Source organism: Podarcis melisellensis (genome assembly GCF_964234715.1).
Source record: "Podarcis melisellensis genome assembly, chromosome: 8".
Classification (NCBI taxonomy): Eukaryota; Metazoa; Chordata; class Lepidosauria; order Squamata; family Lacertidae; genus Podarcis; species Podarcis melisellensis.
Window position 1 is genome coordinate 72,401,103 of NC_138540.1, and position 17,371 is coordinate 72,418,473.

Consider the following 17,371-nt stretch of genomic DNA (forward strand, 5'->3'; position numbering starts at 1 on the left):
GTGGGGGTAGGGTGATCTGCCCATGGGGGTGCTGTGGTGATCTGCCATGGGGGGGCGCCATGGCGATCTGCCCACAGAGTCTGCCTGGTGGACGCAAGCCCCACACTGCTGTTTCGGGCAGAGAGGGGCCCCGAGCCACCATGTCACTCCCTTATTACCACTATTTGTGTGGGTGTGGGTGTTTGTGGGGGTATGTGTTTTGAATGGAATGTTTGGGAGGAAATAAGACAGTAAATAACAAATAACAAACAAAATATTGATGTATGTAATTTTTATTTCTCGATTATATTTTGTGGTAGTATGCTTGTAATGCTTTTTGTAACATTAAATCATTCAATAAAAATTATTTTTTAAAAAATGGAGAGAGAGACGCGTGGCTTGGGGCGCTGCAAGCCAGGCCCCGCGGTAAGTGCCGCCCCCTGCGGTGTGCCATTTTGTCACCCCCTTAGGGATGACACCTAAGGCAGACCTCCCCCACCCAAACACATTCCTACGGCCCTACATTCACCACACTACATGTGGCTCCCCTGTACCCAGACCCACAGGTAGAGACTGCCTTTCATAAATAGGGACACGTACTGGGGAGGGAGAGGGAAAATAATTTGGATTTCACTTATTGATTTGAACAAAACATCCAACTCTTGGCTGTGGGTCTCTGGTCTAATAATGCATTTCAGCAGGCCCTTCCAATGAATACCACAATTTCTGCAAATTGGACCACAATGTCTAAAGTTTCGACACCTTATTCCAAAGAAATGAACAGTCCCTAAAACTGCACCGTGCCCCTGGGGCAAGAGTACATAGGAAGGTGCCTTATACCAAATAAAACCATTTCTCCATCTGGCTCGCTATTGTCTGCAATGACTAGCAACAGTTCTCCACAGTTTCAGTCAGTGGATGCCCCCAATCTCACCTGGAGTTGCTGAAGATTGAACCTGAGACCATCTGCATTCAGCCATGGGCCTTCCTCATCAGTATTGCAATAGTTGGGTTGTGAAATGAGTAACTGCTCCGAAAAGAACACAATGCACTGGAGTTGACACTTGATGGGCAAGCTACCTTTTGACTCAATTTGGACTCTGATTAGCCAATTACATGCATCTCTGCTGAATGCTCGGAAACAGGCCAGGTATCTCCCCCCACACCACCCCATATCACCCCATCATTTTCAACCAGCCTCCACATCCTTACCCCCAAGACTTGGACAAGGAATTTTTAAGGCTTTGGGGATCTTCAGGGAAATCTGGTCAAGCCCCCAAGATTTGACAAGAAGCTCTGCAATCACAGGGCTCAGGTGAGCAAGGTCCAAGAAACGGGTCAGCCTAAATGACTGACATCTTGTAAGCCCTCTTCCTAAAACTTTCTGTATCTGCCTTATGGCGATGCCAAAATGCTCTGCCCCGAGGCTTCACATTAGATGGAAAATCAATCGTTATACTATTAGAACTTAAGGGCAGAGCTTTAAATACCTTCACGTAGGATAATGCCACAACAATGGGGAACTGTAATGGCCACAAGGGGCATGCAGAATATTTCGCTACCTCTTGTACTTTCACAGTTTCTCTAAACCAGAGTTGGGATCTTCAAGCATTAGAGGGGTGTCACCCTGCAGGCCTCTCTATCTGGCATGGGGGCTCTCCCCAAGCCACACCCCTCCCTGGCATTGATTCTCACCTTTCCATGTCAGAGGGTATGTTCGTCTTGAGTGTTTTGACTGGAATCTGTCCTTAGTGCTCTTGGTGGAAGTCACAATATGGCTGCTCTGTGGTTCATGGCATAACACAAAATGGCTCCCTTACCTGTTACAGCTCTGACTTCACCCCTGGGTTAAAAACACCCAGGGTGGCTTACAACAATTAAAGCACAACATTAAAAACAGTTTTAAACAACTTTAAATTACAGAAATAAGGTGGGTTCTAAAAATATTATTATTACTATTTATTGAATTTATATACTCCCCTATACCTGGGGGTCTCAGGGCAGTTCACAGAATAAAATCAAGATATAAAGCCACAAAATACATAATAAAAACAAAAACAACTCAATATCCCCCCGATCTGCATAGGATGTAAATCAGATAAACCAAAGGCCTGGTTAAAAAGGAAAAAAAATTACCTGGCGCCTAAAGATGTAAAATGAAAGCGCCAGGTGAACTTCCCTGGGGAGAGCATTCTATAGACGGGGAGCCACTGCAGGGAAGGCCTCTTCTCGTGTTGCTACCCTCCAGACCTTTTGAGGAGGAAGCATACAAAGAATGCCTCAGAAGATGATCTCAGGGTCCGGGTGGGCAGTGGCGGAGCTAGCACCCAGAGCGGCACTCAGGGGTGGGATGATTCACCCAGTGGGCAGGGCAATCCTCCCAGGGGGTGATTGGTGTGTGGCGATCTGCCCACGGTGGATTTTGTCACCCCACTCTGGGATGACAACCGGGGAGGACCACCCCTGCCCCCCTTCCTACGCCCCTGCAGGTAGGCTTATATGGAAAGAGGCGGTCCTTGAAGTATTGTGGACTCAAGTATCAAAAGTTGGGGTAAAGAGGTAATCAGGTATGTCTTTAGTATTTGTCAGGAGTTGTATAATGAAGGTGCCTGATGCACTTCTGAGGGAAGGGAGTTCCACAACCTAGCAGCTGCCCCAGAGAAAGCCCTCTCCTGGGTCACCAGACCCCAAGCTTCTGAGGGCAGTGGGACAACCCAGAGGGCCCCATCTGCTGACCTTAGCACCTGTGTGCTCCACCTGTAAGGAAGGAGGTGGCCATTTAGGTATTTGGGCCCTGAGTCTTCTAAAGCCCTAAAAAGGAATGTGAGCACCTTGAATTGGGCCTGGAAATGAACTACCAACCAGCCCAGCTGTTTTCAAACAGGGCTTATGTGAGATTGGCCAATAATCTGATTGCTGCATTTTGCACCAATTGAAGGTTTTTTTTGAGTCATCTTCAAGGGCAGCCCCATGTAGAGTGCGTTTTTAAATTTTTATTTAAAAAAGCCTAGAAGTTACCAAAGCAGAAAGTCCAGTGACCTAGTCATCTCTGTCCAAATAGTGCCACAACTGGCGAATCTGCCAGAGCTGAAAAAGGCAGCCTTAGCCACTGAGCTTACCTGAGCCTTCAGTGATGGTGTTGAATCCAGAACTTGGAACTGTGTAGGACACTACAGAACATCTCTATCTCCATAGCTAGTTCCTTGAAATGGCCCTGGAGGTAGGAATGGAATCACTGAAGCACAGTTCCCACAACCCCCAAACCCTTGGGATGCACCCGTAGGATACAATGGTCAACAGTATCAAAAGTCACTGAAAGATCAAGGTGAATGAGCAGTCCCCACCATCTCTTTCCAAATATCCTGCTTTTTCAGATCCTTGAAACACAGCTCACAAATGGTAAACAATATATATACACACACACACACACACACACACACACACACACACACATATATATATACGCACATACACACACACACACACACACACACTGAAGCAAAGAACTGAACCAAGCCACACAAATTAGAACTGGGTGTGTGCAGAAAGAAGAGAGAGATAAGATTTTGGGTGGAGGGCAGGATCAGCCAAAGTTCACAACTGAATTATATGTGCAACAATGGTTTCATATTCTCTGTCCTACCATTATTTGACCTTTGTAGTGTCCCTATGGCTGCTTCTAAATTACTGAAGAACTTCCTCTACAGTTTGGTGGAACTGGACTTACTTAAGACACCTCGTCCCTATAAAAAGGGAACGAACGGTGAAGAGATAGAGGGGTGGGTGGGCAGAACCCTCCTTTTCTCTCCTTCGCCGTGCCGCAACAGGTCTACTGAAGGGCTGAAGGTAAGATATTGCACCTCTCCTGAATGAAGCCATACCTGAGCTAAGGGACCTTTTCTGGTCGCCACCATTAACCATAATGATGGTGACCAGAAGGTAATTTTAAATTCATTTTTAAAATAACAACAACAACAGCAACAACACTGTAGAGTTCTTTCACTGCAACAATACCGTGCTTGCTTCTTTGCTTCATTATTTTTAAAGACTTCTGCCACTCTACTTCCTGAGCAAGTCATCGATGATACTACTTCAACATACCAAAACAATATTTCAAAACGCAATCCCAAAATTCAGAAATGCGGAACCTTCTCAAGCTTGAGTGTCATATTTGCTCACAGGCAACTTTTCAGGAGCTGCTTATCAGTGGTGGATGAGGCTCATATCCAGGGCTTATTATTTTGTATTTTATATTGGGTGTTTCTTTAAATGTTGTACGTTGCTTTGAATCCTAACTTGGGAGAAAGGTGAGATACAGTGGTACCTTGGGTTACAGACGCTTCAGGTTACAGGCTCCGCTAACCCAGAAATAGTAACTCGGGTTAAGGACTTTGCTTCAGGATGAGAACAGAAATTGCATGGCAGCAGCGGGAGGCCCCATTAGCTAAAGTGGTACCTCAGTTTAAGAACAGTTTCAGGTTAAGAACGGACCTCCAGAACAAATTAAGTTCTTAACCTGAGTTACCACTGTATAAATATATCAAATGAATTAATAATAATAATAATAATAATAATAATAATAATAATAATAATAATAATAATATTGCTGCGTGAAGAGCCTCTCCTCTGACATTAAACAGCTTTCCTTGGCCTGCCTGCCTCTCCTCATGCTGCAAGGGGTGTGGTCACCTACTGGCAGCCACACAAACTGTGCTGCATGACGAACCTTACATTTTCATGTATATAGGAAGATAATATGCAGCTCCCTGGTGAGGCCCTAGCAAATGGGCTGTGGGCACAGCATCGGATATCAGTCAGGCTCTCTCATCACCAATACTAGCCCCATGCCTTGTTGTAACCAATAATGTTATGGAATACATCTCCCTTTTGTACCACTGAACATGGTACACTGCAACCCTCTTTGGTGCCAGCCCACACTGCAGAAAAAAGCATTCTCTGCCTGTATGCCCCTCCACTGAAGTCCAACAGTTTTCTTGTTATCAGGCAGTTGTTGCAGGGCCATTTATTTCAGAGCTAACGAAGCACGCAAACTAGTTAATTGCTCAGTCCTAGGAAAACATTACTACATTTCACTAGCCTAATAAAACTCACTCTTCCTTTCCTCCATGACCGCCACAAGCACAGATTTCCATCTCCAGTTGCGTCTTTGGCAGTGTGCCACATCATGTAAACCTATGCATTCTGGGGGATGGCCAGGCCCAGAGAGCCGCAGATATGAATCTAGAGACAGGAAGAAGAATTGAGTTTGGGAATACTGAGCAACCTTGCAGCGATTCACATCAGGGCTCTCCCTATCATGGCCATACTGCTAACTGTCCTGATTTGACTGGGACACCCCAGAATTACAGAAGCCATATTGACTTCTGATTGGATCCTGGGATGTCCCATTTTGCCGATTATTACAATAAACTGTCATGAAATTCTATTCATACTGAGTAGGGGAGATTCCAACATATAGTTAGCAGTGTAAAAACTTAAAACACATTGCAGGATTCCTCCCAAAATAGACCAGAGGTGATTAATATTTCATCCAGCAGAGCTTTACTGCTACTGAAGGCAAATGAGTGTAATGGTCACAGATCCAATACATTCAGGATCCAGTTGCAACAGACTTAACTTAAATTTACAATAACTTATAGTAAGACTAAAACCATAACATGAAGCATACTATGTACAGAACACCACACCAGAAGGAAAGAGAGCTAGAACGTGAAACCCAGCATGACCTTGACAGAAAGAGATAACAGAACCAGTTTAAGCCAGCTGTACTCAGCTTCTCTGAAGCAGTAACCCAAACATCATGAAGCGTCTGCTTGTTTCTAGGCAGAATAGAAACTTATGTGTCAGCACCAGTTTCTTTCACACATAGAAGCTCCCAGAACCCTTTTGAATGAATTAGAACAGGAAAGATCTCTACACATCAGATCAATACTTTCTGTATCAAGAAATGCAGACTGACATAAACAAATACATATTTCTTTACTGCCAAGAGCTTGGGGGGGGGGGTTACCAGTGTTAGTTAAAAGGAGATGCTTGAACCAGATGGCCAGAGCCAGGGTGGGTTGGTGGGGACTGAATTGTACCCTGAATCATAATATCTGAACTACTTTATTTTGCTGTCATGCAGCCATGGCAAGGAAACAGCTACTGCTTTGGACCTGGTTGGCACTCCTATGTGGTGAGTTTGGAATTAACTATGAACTTGCAAGTTGACACATCTAGACAGAAACGCCTTCCAGTTTTGTACCTGGTCACAACTCTCTCCCAAAGAACAATTGAACTGCATACCTTACGCCTCACAGAGGTACAAGTCCCAGCACTCTTAGAATATATAAATGAGAGTTTCCAGGATTCTTTGGGGGAAGCCATAACTAACAGTAGTACAGTGGTACCTCAAGTTACAAAGGCCTTAGGTTACAAACTCTGCTAACCTGGAAGAGTTGCCTTGAGTTGAGAACTTTGCCCCAGGATGAGAATGGAAATCGTGTGCCGCGGCACAGCAGCAGCAAGAGGGCCCATTAGCAAAAGCACGTCTCTAGTTAAGAAGAGTTTCAGGTTAAGAACGGACCTCCGGAACGAATTAAGTTCGTAACTGGAGGTACCACTGTATAAGGGTGCTACAGACGCATGGTATGGGTGTGACCTCTTCGGGGCAATTAGAGATACTGTATTGGCAGAACAGTAACTCGCTCAGAGCCTGGCAAATTCCCCTTGACAAAAGCGTAAAGTGCATGGCGATGGATATTTGGCACAGTGCCCGATATCTTGTATGTTGTGGGGGGAAACATGCCCACCCCCTGCAGTGGTGGGGAGCCTATGGCCGATGATGCTCAGCTCCCAGACCCTGTGATCATCATCTGAGGCCCTTCTTCATGGGCCACCTCCAGAGGGTGGGAATAGTAATAATGATCAGCCCCAGACAGCACAGCCAATATTCAGGGATGATAGTGGTAGTCCATTAGAATCTGGAGTTCACCAGTTCTTCATCCCTGCAGCCAAGTATTTACAAAGTATAACTCTGCAGTGTGTCTTTTTTCAGGTCATTTAACACTCTGCTATGAACACCAAGCTTTAACAGATAAAAGAGGCAGCAATTATTCATCTGTTAAGGCTTGGTATTTATAGCAGAGTGTTGAACATTTCAGGGTTCAAGTCATCTTCCATACTTCCATCCTCTTCCAGACTGATGTTTTAATGTATTTTTAATCATTTGTTGGAAGCCACCCAGAGTGGCTGGGGAAACCCAGCCAGATAGGTGGTGTATAAATAATAAATTATTACTACTACTACTACTACTACTACTACTACTACTACTATTATTATTATACTTTCATTCCCATATGACATTTTTTTTTAAACCCTCAGTTTTTCAATAAAGCAATTATCTCTTTGCCTCCCTTTCCTGGCCCTAATTATATCTTTAAATTTTGCCATCTTTATTAAATCCCAAAATTTAATCATCCAGGTTTCTAATTCAGATGCTTAGAAGTCACTTTGCTTACAATAGTTTGTGTAGAGAGCTGCATAAATTGCTCTGTTTGGAACCGCCCAGAGTGGCTGGGGAAACCAGGTATAAATAAATCGTCATCATTTCCCCCTCATGTTTAGGCCATGCATGTGAGCTGCTATTAAAAGATTAATACCCATTTTGTTTAGCTTCCTGAAATGCCACGTCCTTGATATAACCAAGTAGCATTATTAAAGGATTCCTTTAATTAATAATTTTGATTCCATTATCACAATTGTCCTGTCCTACGAGAATATAGTCAGAGGAGTACACAATATTTCAAATGCTACAACACCATGTGATTTTGGCACCGTATTGAGCTGTGTTGAACTTTGTGCAGCTTTACATGTTTAGCAACCATCTGAAACCTCACGCATTAAAAGCACACAAGGTAGAGAGCTTAAAAGACCTTTTTGTGTTTGGTTTTCCCATTGCGGAAAGAGCTTTTAAGTTTTCCACATTGTTTACTGGGCTCTGGGAGGCTCCTGGGAGATCTTGTGGGGCTATCCAAGATCTTGCGAGAACCTCTGAGAGCCCAATAAACAACTTGAAGAGCTCAGAAACTATCTGCTCTACATGGGGGGCAAGGCCCAGTTGGTGCACGGTTCTGGAAAGGTAAGATTTCTCATAAAAAGTTGGTTCTGAGGATTGTTTTGACTATACAGAATTTCAGCTTTATGCACTATCTCCAGAACGTAATCCCTGCGCAAGCTACAAGTTAATTGCACTTTGTTAATTATGCCTTTCAGGGTATTGTGGAGCAAGTTCCTGTGGGGAGGAATTTGTCACAGCCTTCCTTCAGAACTACTTGGAAAGTCAACCCAATCCTAAGTTTGAGTTGCTTATCACTGGATATCATCCTGCAACAACCGTCACGGTCACAGCGAACAAGTCTACATTCAATAAAAAGGTTTCTGTCAATAAGCAGACATTATCAGTTGAGGTCCCAACCTCTTTGGAGATGAAGGGGACTGAAATCTTTGATGCAGCTGTGTGGATTCAAGCCGACAAAGAGATCTCAGTTGTTTCCCGCAATTACAGGAGCTCCACAAGTGCTACCACAATTGTGTACCCAACTCATCAGTTGGGCACATCATATTATGTGGTAACACCAGTGGGGGATACGGCAAGCACTTTCAAGGAATTTGCAGTTGTAGCCTATGAATTCCCCACTCAAGTCACTATTCACCTGAAAGGGGCTGTGACATTCCAAGGGAAGGTTTATGCTGCAGGGAGCAGGCTTGTTGTTGACCTGAAAGCTTTCCAATCAATCCAGCTGCAAAGCTCAGCTGATTTGTCTGGCACCAAGGTTGAATCAGTTGCGCCTGTGGCTGTTTTGAGTGGGCACAGCTGTGCCAAGCAGTTCTCATCTTGCGACCCTATTGCTGAGCAGCTCTTGCCTGTTTCCAGCTGGGGCACCACCTTCATAGTTCCCCCAGTGCCCTTCCAAACTCAGACTGACATTGTGTATGTCGTCGCTTCCCAAGATAACACTTTGATCCAATACCAGTCTGGGGCCACTCCAAGCTCCCGCCGCGCGGTGGCTGGGGAAGTCATCCAGTTTCAAATGCAGCCATCTCAGTCCTATTTCTTCTCTGCCAATGCAGGAATCCAGGTCCTTTTCTTCTTTGCTGGTAACAGCAAGAACTACGACCCTTTCCTCATCAACGTTCCTGCTTTAAAAAGCTATTGCATGTCATATCACATTGATGGGATTAAGGCATTTGATAATTTTGCTGTCATCGTAGCAAAAACCTTAGATTCAAATGGGATCACATTAGAGAAGAGAGCCATTACAGATGCCAAGTGGACACGCATCCCTGGAACAGAGTATTCTTTCAGTCAACTTACCTTGGGCAAAGAAGCCAGTGCCCTCTCTGTAGAGCATCCCAGCGCTCCTTTTGGGCTCTTCATCCTTGGAGGTGCATCTGCCGATGGCTATGGCTCTGTGGCCCTTTGCTCTTGTGGTAAGTATCCTAAGTTGCACATGTGCTCTTTTTTCCCCATAGAGAAAGGAACATGACTATAGGCAAATTTACTGTATAAATCAGGAATGGAGACCCGGTGGCTCTCTGGATGCTGTTCAACTCCCATGATCTCCAGTCAACATGACCCATAGTGAGGGATGATGGGAATTGTAATCCAGCAACATCTGTGAAGGCACAGGTTCCTCATTCCTGATATAGGTAGTTGTAGTAGTAGCGGCAGCAGCAGCAGCAGCAGGAAAAGTTGCTCTTATTGATCTTTATGGCCATTTTCATGTTGCAGCAGAAGAGGAATTGAGTTATATGGGCAAGGAAGGCAAAGGGAGGGTATATTAGCACATCTGCATAGAAGACTTCCTCCAAGCAGCTCAGGAAGATGCATATGAGGCTATGTTTGGGAGGTAAAAGGTTAAGGTAAAGGGACCCCTGACCGTCAGGTCCAGTCTTGGCCGACTCTGGGGTTGCAGCGCTCATCTCGCTTTACTGGCCGAGGGAGCCAACGTACAGCTTCTGAGTCATATGGCCAGCATGACTAAGCCACTTTTGGCAAACCATAGCAGCGCACGGAAACGCCGTTTACCTTCCCACCAGAGTGGTACCTATTTATCTACTTGCACTTTGACGTGCTTTCTAACCGCTAGGTTGGCAGGAGCAGGGACCGAGCAACGGGAGCTCACCCCGTCACGGGGATTCAAACCACCAATCTTCGGATCGGCAAGCCCTAGGCTCTGTGGTTTAACCCACAGCGCCACCCATGCTGGCTAAAAGAATTCAGAGTACTGTCGAGGACTATCTTTTAATAGTTTGATCTTGCACCGTTAACTGGGATCTTCTCTCTTTTGACAGCAAAATCCTGTCCTGAGAACAGCCATTATGAAGCCTGTGGGTCTCCATGCCCGGCCACCTGCAGCGACACAGTTGGGCCCAAGGACTGTTCCTCATTGCCTTGTGTGGGGGGCTGCCAATGCAATAAGGGCTTTGTGCTGGATGAAGGGGAATGCATTCCCACTACGGTCTGTGGGTGTGTGTTCGAGGGGGACGCCTTCTCCCCCGGTGAGCAGTTCTGGGCAGACAAGACATGCACAAAGCGCTGCGTCTGTGATGCAAAAACCAGAGATGTGAGGTGTTGGGCAACAAACTGCAGAAGCTGGGAGCGGTGTGAGGTGCAGAATGGAGTCCAGGACTGTTACCCTTTCATTCAGCCTCCCCCCAGCAATCCTGCCCCCACAACCCCCACAACCCCCAGTTTCCCTACCACCACCATGCTCCCTACCAGGAATGCCACCTGCTCTGCTTTCGGTGGCCCCCACTACCTTAGCTTTGATGGCCAGAAGTTTGACTTCATAGGCACCTGCGTGTATCAGTTTGCTGCGGTGTGTGAGAAGCGGAGGGGCCTGGCTGACTTCCAGGTGCTCGTCCAAAATGACCACCGAGGCAGCCAGTCTGTGTCCTTTACCCGGCTTGTAGAAGTGAAGGTTGATGGGGCATCCATTGTGATCAGCAGAGACAACCCTGCAAAAGTCGTGGTGAGTTTTGTTGAATCGTTTGTTTAAATGTTAGGGTTCGTTATTGTATCACAGGCTGTGTGCCACTTTAAAAGCCAGGGTCCTGACCTAGTTTTTACAGCTGTGTAGCAGTGTAGCAGGTGCTGATAAGTCACTGTAATTAGCTGTGTCAGCAATTGTGGATGATGTATAAGATGCAGTATGTAGCTTACTTTGCCCTGGTGAATGGATGGGTGATCATTATGGACACTATGTAAGATGTATGTTAGAGGAGTTTTCTTACTAAACCATGCAAATATATTCTTACGTCTCTTCAGTGTTTCCATTTGTGTGGTCTACTCTGCACACACTCTGTGGCATATTTCAAATGCCCAATCATTGAGATGGGGAACCAAATGCAGCCCTCCAAGTCTTCCTGGCCCTCAGGACTCTCCCAACAGTGCACCCTCTGCCCTGCCATACTTCTCTCCAGGGTACATCCTTCCCTAACCTCGCTCTGTAACCTCCTTGAGTGCTTTTCCTGATTTCAATGTGTCCGTTGAATCCTAATAATGTTTTTCTGGAAGAAAGATAAAGAGGGATATATGAGCACGTGTGAAACTAGCCTACTGCACAAAGGTAAAATTAGCATTCATTGTTCTGGCCACGTTTGCTTTTGGCCCCTCCCACCTGTGGCATGTGGTTCCCCAGGAAGTTGCCCAGAAGGGAATGTGGCTCTCAGCCTGAAAAAGGTTCCCCGCTCCTCATCTGGAACATCACAGTTGGAAACTACTGAGAACAGTAGAGGGGATTATTATGATAATTAAGGTAAAGTCGTACCTTGCTGAACGCCTTGGAGCTCAGACATTTTGGTTCCCAAACACCGTGAACCCGGTTTGCGAATGTTCTTTTGGAAGCCGAACATACAACGGGGCTTCTGTGGCTTCTGATTGGCTGCAGGAGCTTCCTGCAGCCAATCAAAAGCCACGATTTGGTTTTTGAACGTTTTGAAAGTCGAACGGATTTCCGGAACAAATTCTATTTGACTTCCAAAGCTACGACCGTTCTTGGCATGGTTCCTTTCCTCTCCATGGCTAGTGCCCAGAAGAAAGATGAAGTGGGCTGCGTCCATTTTTCATTGCTTTTGCAAAGAGACCATTTTGTGATTATATGAAATCTATTTTCCAGCAGTATTTTTTTTTTTTTATGAAGTATTACGTTGGACAAAAAAATCCTGCATTGCAGGGGCATTGGACTATAAGAGTTGAATTTTCTACCCCAAATGATAAGTTTTGCTGTTGACCTCTGTACTCTGGAGCAGGCTTGGTTAGCCTTATGCATTCCAGATAGTATTGATCTCTCAAGGATCAGAATGCATAAGGCTAAGCAAAGCTGCCACAGATACATCAAGTATCACAGAATCATAGAGTTGGAAGGGACTCCATGGATCATCTAGCCCAGCAGTTTTCAACCTGTGGGTCCCCAGATGTTGTTGGACTACAACTCCCATCATCCCTGACCACTGGTCATGCTGGCTAGGAATGATGGGAGTTGCAGTCCAACAACATCTGGGGACCCACAGGTTGAGAAACAATGATCTAGCCCAACTCCCTGCAGTGCAGGAATACGCACCCATACGGGGATCAAACCCGTGACCTTGGCATTATCAGTACCACACTCTAACCAACTGAGCTAACTGGCAAGGCTATTACAAAGGCACTTATGAAATGTTCCCCTTTTAAAATGGGCTCTAGGTGAATGGATTGCTGACCAACCTGCCCTTCAGCATCGGCAACGGCAGAATCTCCATATACAAGAGAGGGCAAGAGGCGGTGGTCCAGACAGACTTCAAGATGACCATCACCTTTGACTGGCAAAGCCGCGCCACTGTAACTGTGCCCAGCAGCTACAATGGCACCCTGTGTGGTCTCTGTGGGAACTTCAATGGCAACAAGCAGGATGATCTGACCATGAAAGATGGCACAGTGGCTCCAAGCCCATCGGCCTTTGGTCAGAGCTGGAAAGTGCGGGAGGTGGCAGGCTGCAGTGAGGGGGGCAAGGGAGAGTGCCCTGCACGGCTGACCATCGAGAAGCGTCAACGGAGCCTCAACAAAGAGTGTGGGCTCATCCTAGCCAAGAGCGGCCCCTTCAGAGAATGTCACAGCAAAGTGGATCCAGAAGGTTACTTCCAAGATTGTGTATACAATTATTGCTTCTTTGATGGCCAACAAGCTGTGATCTGCCAGGTCATTGCCAGCTATGCTTCAGCGTGCCAGGCAGCTGGGGTGAACCTCTATCCTTGGAGATCGGACACCTTCTGCAGTAAGTGCCCAGAGCTGTTTTTTTAAATTCCTCAGATCTTCAGAGAACATGGTAATTTATCTGAAATGGCACACAAAGTTACCAACACTGCTTTTGCTTCTGAAATATATATACAGTGGTACCTCAGGTTACATATGCTTCAGGTTACATATGCTTCAGGTTACACACTCCGCTAACCCAGAAATAATGCTTCAGGTTAAGAACTTTGCTTCAGGGTGAGAACAGAAATTGGGCTCCGGTGGCATGGCGGCAGCGGGAGGCCCCATTAGCTGAAGTGGTGCTTCAGGTTAAGAGCAGTTTCAGGTTAAGAACGGACCTCCCGGACGAATTAAGTACCATATTTTTCACCCTATAGGACGCTCTTTTTCCCCTCCAAAAATGAAGGGGAAATATGTGTGTGTCCTATGGGGCGAATGCAGGCTTTCACTGAAGCCTGGAGAGCAAGAGGCGTTGGGCTCGCAAGGCTTGCTGGAGAGCGAGTGCCCGCCGTGCTCGCGAGGCTTGCGGATAGCAGCCTGTTCTGGGGGCTGGGGCCAGGGAAGCTCGGGCTTCTGCCGCCCCAGCCCCGCGGCTGGGAGGGAATAAATTTTTTTATTTCCCCCTCCCAAAAAAACCCGAGGTGCGCCCTATGGGCCAGTGTGCCCTATAGGGCGAAAAATACGGTACTTAACCTGAGGTACCACTGTACTAACTTTGTTTCTGTGCCATTTTGGGTAAAACCTTATGTCCAAAAAACTCCCTGCTGATGATCTGCCTTGAAGCAGATGTGTGGGATGTAGCAATGACCCTAGTAGTGGACAGTGGCATGGCCTGGACAGGACAGGACAGCGTTGCTTATGCAGTATTGGCAAGCCAAGCAAGTAATTCTGCCTTGCCTGTGCCCCAGGGGCTCCTGATTGCCCCACCTGACCCCCTGGCCAAACATTCACTTCTTCAGTGATCAGCTGCAAAGGATCAGGGGACTTTTGTAAATCAGTAGAGGCACCCACTATGAAAAATAGCACATACTACCATTGAAAAGGGGTGTGTGTTTTGTGGAGCATGGACCCAGATGGGAGTAATAGGTCAAAGACCAGTTCACAGCCTGGAATCTGCCTTCAAACTGTCCATACAATGCTGGGGAACATAGGAGCCAACTCCTAGGGGCCATAGGCTCCAACTCTATGGGGTTGAGGACATCTCCTCCCTGCACAAAATATGTGGGGACAGGGCTGAGCCATGCCCCAGCCCATCTTGAGGGGTCAGGCCTTCCTGGGCCTCCGCACAGCCTCTTCCCAGTGCCTGTGACATCACACATGTGTCACACTTTTGACGTCATGAGCACATGATGACCCCCTCCCCATGTCAGGTGGAACACAGCGCCTCTTCTAGGTCCAAAGTCCCTCCATGACCCCCAATAACATATTTGAAGAGGAACGCCCCCCCCCCCAAGTAATTGCCATTCAAATGGTGTGCATGCACCATAACCTGCGATCAGTTATGTGGGGTTGGGCTTACCTGCCCTCCCCTGATATTTTATTGAAGTTGGCGCCCCTGCAGGGCAATTACAAGTAGGACACTGCTATTGTGCTTCTGTCCACTTGTGAATTATCATCTGATTGGCCACTTTGAGAATAGAACAGAAAGCTGGAAGCCTTTTTGAGATACAGCAGGGCTCTCCTTATGTCCCTCCGCCCATAACCTCTTTTAGCAGGTCAACCTTGCTTTTTCAGCCATGTTCTTCCTGCCAGTGTTTTACCGCCTTGCTTTGATTTGGTAGGTCTTTCTTGTGCTCCAAATAGCCACTACGAGCTCTGTGCTAGCGGCTGCGCCAAGACCTGTGTTGCAGCCCCATGTCCCACTAAGTGCCAGGAAGACTGCGTGTGCAACAAGGGCTTCGTGCTGAGTGGTGATCGATGCATCCCAGAATTCCAGTGCGGTTGTCTCCACCAAGGCCAATACTACCAGGCAGGAGATACGTTTTACCCCTCGTGTCAGGAGCGTTGCACGTGCCAAACTGGGGGGAGTGTGAGCTGCGCTGCATTCTCCTGTGGCCCCAATCAGGAATGCCGGTTGTCAGATGGCGTTCGGAAATGCCACCCAGTTGGCAGCGCCACCTGTTCTGCTTCAGGTGACCCTCACTATCTCTCCTTCGATGGACTGGCCTTTGACTTCCAAGGCACCTGCACCTATACCTTGGCTAGGGCCAGCGGAAACAGCCGAGGTTTGAAGCCCTTTATTGTCAATGTGGAAAATGAGGCCTGGGCGGATGGGAAGGCGTCTGTCACCAAGATGGTCTCAGTCAGGGTCTACGGCATGACACTCACATTACTACAGAACAAAGACGGTCAAGTGCAGGTGAGTCCATGCTAAAAGGGGAGGACAATCTTTAAATCTTTACTTATCCCCACCCCCTTTTTCCATTAAGGCATTGTCTTTGTTCATTCATTCAATGAGTCATGAAAACATCTGCCAATTTCTGTTTCTCTCAGTTTCTAATTTTTCCAGTCCTAAGTTCAGCTGTGCGCATCATTGCGAAGTTCTCTTAACATGCAAAGTTTTGTATGCAGATTCGTTTAATATACATTTTGTTGCAATCAATTTTCCCTACCAGGATGCATTTTGTATGTTGTTTTCACTAATAAGAAGCTTTAAAAGTATGCATTAAAGGACACTTGTACATATTTTTGTACATATTTTGTTTGAAAACTGCATTGCAAAATTCAGAAAGGAGTTGGAGTCCAATAACCAAGGCAAGCTCACCCATGAGGGAAGGCCTCAGGTGGCAGGATCCATAGGGGCAGCACATCTGACCTTCAAAAATGCATTGCCTGCTGCTGCTGTCACAGAAGCAACAACAGCTGCTGCACACTCCTTGAAGGTCAGATCTGATGCATCCGCAGAAACCCCCACCCCATGGTCCTCTACAGTGGCCTCTTGGTGAGTAGGAGGCACTGCTGGTCTTCTAAGAAGGAAAAGGTGGGGCTGCCCTCTGGAGTCTCCTGGGCTTTGCACCTGACTGGCATGATTCAGAGCAGAACCCTCCCACCTCCGTTGTGTCCTTTGATACCCACTTCAACCATCAGGTAAGGTTCTTTTGATTCTCTCCTGCCCCAGTTCTCAATGTAGATCTTCAATCCCTCCTTGTTTCTGATGTAAATTTTTATTGCCCCCTGATTTGTCAGTATGCTCATACACACAAACTCTCTTCCTCTCATGTCTATAACACCCAGAAAGGGGCTAATACAGGCACAGGCAAACTTGGCCCTCCAGATGTTTTGGGACTACAACTCCCATCATCCCTGACCATTGGTCCTGTTAGCTAGGGATGATGGGAGTTGTAGTCCCAAAACATCTGGAGGGCCGAGTTTGCCTATGCCTGGGCTAATATATCGGAGTAGTGGGATAAAATACTGTCCCTGAATATGCTTTATGAACATTCTTCCAACATTCTTTCTGCAAGAAGCCAGCCCTACTCAACCGGGGGATGTTCTGTTTCTTTCTCCCAGGTGAATGGCCTGTTCTACAATCTCCCCATAACCGTTTCTGCTGACCGGATCAGAGTCTATCAGCATGGCACCGAAGTCCTGATAGAAACTGACTTTGGTCTCATTGTGAACTATGACCTGGTTTATGACATAAAAGTCACAGTCCCAAGCACTTACCAGAACCAAGTGGAAGGCCTGTGTGGGAACTACAACGGGAAAAAGGAGGATGACTTCCTGCTCCCCAATGGCAAGACAGCCTCTGACGTAGCTGTGTTTGGCGCTGCTTGGAAAGTCCAGGTCCGTGGGGCAGTTGAATCTTGCTCAGATGGATGCTCTGGAAGCGACTGCCCAGTCTGTGAGGAAAAGAAAAGGGAGGTCTTCAAACAGCGCCACTACTGTGGGATCCTCACTGCATCTGATGGCCCCTTCAGTGCTTGCCACAGAAAGGTCGATCCCAGGCTATACTTCAGCAACTGCGTCTACGATCTGTGCCTGGGTGGCGGGGACAGCAAGGTGTTGTGCGACAGCGTCCAGAGCTATGTGTCTGCCTGCCAAGTGGCCAAGGTCTCTGTCAAGCCCTGGAGGAGCCCTTCCTTCTGCCGTAAG

General features: G+C 46.8%; 1 protein-coding gene across 1 annotated transcript in view; it reads left to right on the top strand.

The window, feature by feature from the left end:
- The first annotated feature begins 3,760 nt into the window (after positions 1–3,760).
- Positions 3,761–17,371, top strand: part of LOC309375089 (IgGFc-binding protein-like) — a 32,823-nt gene continuing 19,212 nt past the window's right edge. The window contains exons 1-7 of the mRNA XM_081920472.1: positions 3,761–3,825; positions 6,128–6,178; positions 8,257–9,474; positions 10,339–11,018; positions 12,731–13,298; positions 15,058–15,635; positions 16,787–17,366. Coding sequence (XP_081776598.1) covers positions 6,130–6,178; positions 8,257–9,474; positions 10,339–11,018; positions 12,731–13,298; positions 15,058–15,635; positions 16,787–17,366 — 3,673 coding nt within the window. The 5' untranslated portion in view covers positions 3,761–3,825; positions 6,128–6,129. The remainder of the gene's footprint in view (positions 3,826–6,127; positions 6,179–8,256; positions 9,475–10,338; positions 11,019–12,730; positions 13,299–15,057; positions 15,636–16,786; positions 17,367–17,371) is intronic.